The sequence below is a fragment of the Microtus ochrogaster genome, linkage group LG8 (genome assembly GCF_000317375.1).
Source record: "Microtus ochrogaster isolate Prairie Vole_2 linkage group LG8, MicOch1.0, whole genome shotgun sequence".
In the NCBI taxonomy this organism is placed as follows: domain Eukaryota; kingdom Metazoa; phylum Chordata; class Mammalia; order Rodentia; family Cricetidae; genus Microtus; species Microtus ochrogaster.
Genome location: NC_022033.1, coordinates 5,681,790 through 5,685,062, shown reverse-complemented (window position 1 = coordinate 5,685,062; position 3,273 = coordinate 5,681,790). Strand labels below are relative to the sequence as shown.

The 3,273-nt window shown below is 52.3% G+C and overlaps 1 protein-coding gene across 1 annotated transcript in view; it reads right to left on the bottom strand.

Annotated features, from left to right (window-relative positions):
• The window catches only part of Ctcfl (CCCTC-binding factor like), a 21,742-nt gene that overhangs the window by 5,853 nt on the left and 12,616 nt on the right, over positions 1-3,273 (bottom strand). The window contains exons 7-8 of the mRNA XM_005363121.1: positions 2,345-2,505; positions 587-769 (exon numbers count right to left, since the gene is read on the bottom strand). Coding sequence (XP_005363178.1) covers positions 587-769; positions 2,345-2,505 — 344 coding nt within the window. The remainder of the gene's footprint in view (positions 1-586; positions 770-2,344; positions 2,506-3,273) is intronic.

The following is a 3,273-nucleotide window of genomic DNA, read 5'->3' as shown; positions in this document are numbered from 1 at the left end:
TCGCTCTCTCTCTCTCTCTCTCTCTCTCTCTCTCTCTCTCTCTCTCTCTCTCTCTCTCTTGGTTTTTTGAGACAGGGTTTCTCAGTGTAGCTCTGGAGCCTGTCCTGAAACTCACCCTGTAAACCAGGCTGGCCTCGAACTCACAGACATCCATCTGCCTCTGTCTCCTGAGTGCTGGAACTAAAGGTGTGCGCCATCACTGCCTGGCTTGGGGCAATTTCATACCCACTAAAGAACAAGACTAACAGACTATGGGTCTGGCCTGGTGGTCTAGACTGACCCACCTACTCAGACTGAACCCTGAGCAGAAGTTCAAGGCCAGAATGGACAGTTTAGCTGGAGCTGGTCTCAAAAACAAACACAAACAAAAAAATAGGAGGCCCAGGGGTGAGTCTGCCTGGCACACACCTGGCCTGGGTTCCATTCCCAAAAGTCTGTGTCTGGGCTTCCCTTCTGCCTTTTGAGGGACAGCGTGTGTTTATAAAATGCTTGACTTTCCTAAACCCCAAAACTAGTGGGAACCTTCCCCAGAGGTGGAGGCCATTGTTTGAAGTGCTGGTAACCCTTGAGACAGAGGGGTGCTTACCCGGCGGGAAAAGTGTTTGCCACACTTGAGGCAAAGGTGCACATTGGGGATGAAACTCGGGTCATGGTACTTCCTCAGGTGCACCATGAGCTGCTGCTTCTGCCGGAAGTGCTTGTTGCAGTCGAGGCAGGAGAATGGCTTCTCTCCCGTGTGTGTGAACATGTGTGCCGTCAAGTAGCGCTCCTGGGGGGAAAGCAAGGACACGGGTGACCCGGGATGGAAGGGTTCCCCAGAACTGTGCGTATATTCCTGTCCTTTCCTCCTCCCAAGAGCGGTGTGGCCCTCATCAGAGCCAGGGCCTGCTGCATGCTAGGGCATCAGGGTTATCCTTGGCTACATGCAGAGTTGTAGGCCAGCCTGGGCTACAAGAGACCTGCCCAAAAAAAACCAAAAGCAAAACAAGCAGAAATTCTCTACGGCCCATACTTTGTAGAAGATGATGATGAATTATGCATGTGTGTGTACGCACACCTGGGTGGGGCTACCGGAGACTAGAGGGTGTCCGCTCCCCTGGGGCTAGAGTTAGGCAGGTGTTGGGGAGCAATTCTGGTCCTCTGTAAGAGCAGCGAGTACTCTCAACTGCTGAGCAGTCTCCCCAGCCCCAGCCTAGCCTGCACTCTGAGAGGCAGTGATGTGAACTCCTGCCTCCAGCGTCCACTAGTGAGACAGTAAGTTCCGAGGCACACTCGGATCAAAGTGCTTCTGGCTGTGGATGAGACTCAGCTGTATTCACGGTGAGAAACAGGAAGCGAGGCGCTGATGCACGTTTTGAAAAGTAAAAAGAAAGCTGGTACACCAGGAAATAGTGCTACGAACTGGAGAGATGGCTCAACTGTTAAGAGTACTGACTTATTCTGAGAGACCTGGGTTCAATTCCCACCACCTGTGTGACAGCTCACCCCTGCCTCTGACTCCAGCTCCAGGGGATCTAATGGCCTCTCCTGACCTTTGTAGGCACTACACACCAGGTGCACAAACACACATGCACACAAAATATGCATATACATAAAAAAACTCAAAAAGATAATGGGGCTGGAGAGATGGCACAGCAGCTAAGAGCACTCGCTGCTCTTCAGAGGACCCGGGTTCAGTTCTCAGCACCCACATGGCAGCTCACAACTGACTGCAGACCCAGAGACTCACCTGCCTCTGTGCTGGGACTGATGTGTGCACCACCGCACCCAGCCCCGTGTCTGTATGTATATAAGTGTGCGGAGTTCTGGAGATGCACTGGATCCCCTGCCTCTGTGCTGGGACTGATGTGTGCACCACCACACACAGCCCCGTGTCTGGATGTGTGTAAGTGTGCGGAGCTCTGGAGATGCATTGGATCCCCCACAGGTGGAGTTATAGGTAGCTGCCTGCCATCCAACACAGGTGCTGGGATTTGAACTCTTATCCTCATGATAGAACAGCAACTGCTGCACCAGCTCTCCAGTCTCTAGCTTCCTTCTTTCTTTTTAAAGTTTATGTTTATTTATTGCTTTATTTTGATAGATAGGAGTGTTTTTATTGCTTGTATGTACATGCACCACGTGTATACCTGGTACCAGGGAAGTCAGAAGGGTGTCAGATGCCCTAGAACTGGAGTTACCTTGCATTATGGATAGCTGTGAATGACCATGTGGGTTCTGGGAATCCAACTCAGACTCTCTGCAGGAGCGACAACTGCTCCTAAGAGCTGAGCCACCTCTCCAACCCTGAGCCTCTTTCTTAAGAATGACCGCTTCCCAGTCTGTGCAACCACTCACGCCGTACCTGCTTGCATGCGTAATCACACTGCTTGCATTTGAACTTCTTCTCGTTCTTATGGGTCCTCTGGTGCTGGATGAGGGCATAGCGCTCATGGAAGACAGCAGGACAGTATCGGCACTTGATCTCCATGGGGCTGTGGCTGTGCAGGTTGCGCAGATGGACACCTGTTGGAGACACAGGAGACACTGCTGCCCTGTGGCCCTGTGAATGCCTTGGGACTCCCTGGGTAGGGTGGGCAGTTCTGGGCACTACAGACTGTCTTCTGCACCTTGCCCCCTCCCCCACGTTAGCTGGCCTCCCTCAGAGATGACAGACAGCAGCCTCCATACCAGGGGTGTGCCCCCAGGACACAAACACCCTGCCTGACCCCACCTGAGCACGACTGTCGTGGAGGAACTAACAAGAGACCTCAGTCTAAGACCTATTCAACCGGGAGAGCGTGGCTATAGGCTGGCCGTGAACGTTGAGAACCCTAGCACAATGCAGGGGCTTCAGAGCCAGGCTAAAGGGTTTTCTGTAACAAAAACACAACTGTTGTCCTGCTGGGAGTCCAGACCCCTTTATCCCCATGGCCTGAGAGAGGTGCATATTGGGCACTGTCTAGGACACTCCTCCTTCAGCTAAGTGTCATGCCCGGTAGCCATGTGGCACTGTGAGAGGCTGAACAAGATGCCAGTATGATAAAGGAGCACCCTGCACCCCCCCCCCCGATTCAGAGGGACCACTCCCTCCCTATAGGGAGATGAAGAGCCATACTATTGTGGTATTTCTATTATATTTTAATAAATAAAGCTTGCCTGGGGATCAGGAGAGTAAAACAGCAACACTGCTCAGCCTCGACCTCAGTCTGAAATGGCCATCCTGCCTCCAGGAATCTCAGAATGAGGCTGTGTCTGAGAGCTGTCTCCTCCTGTTTTATAATCCTCTCTAGG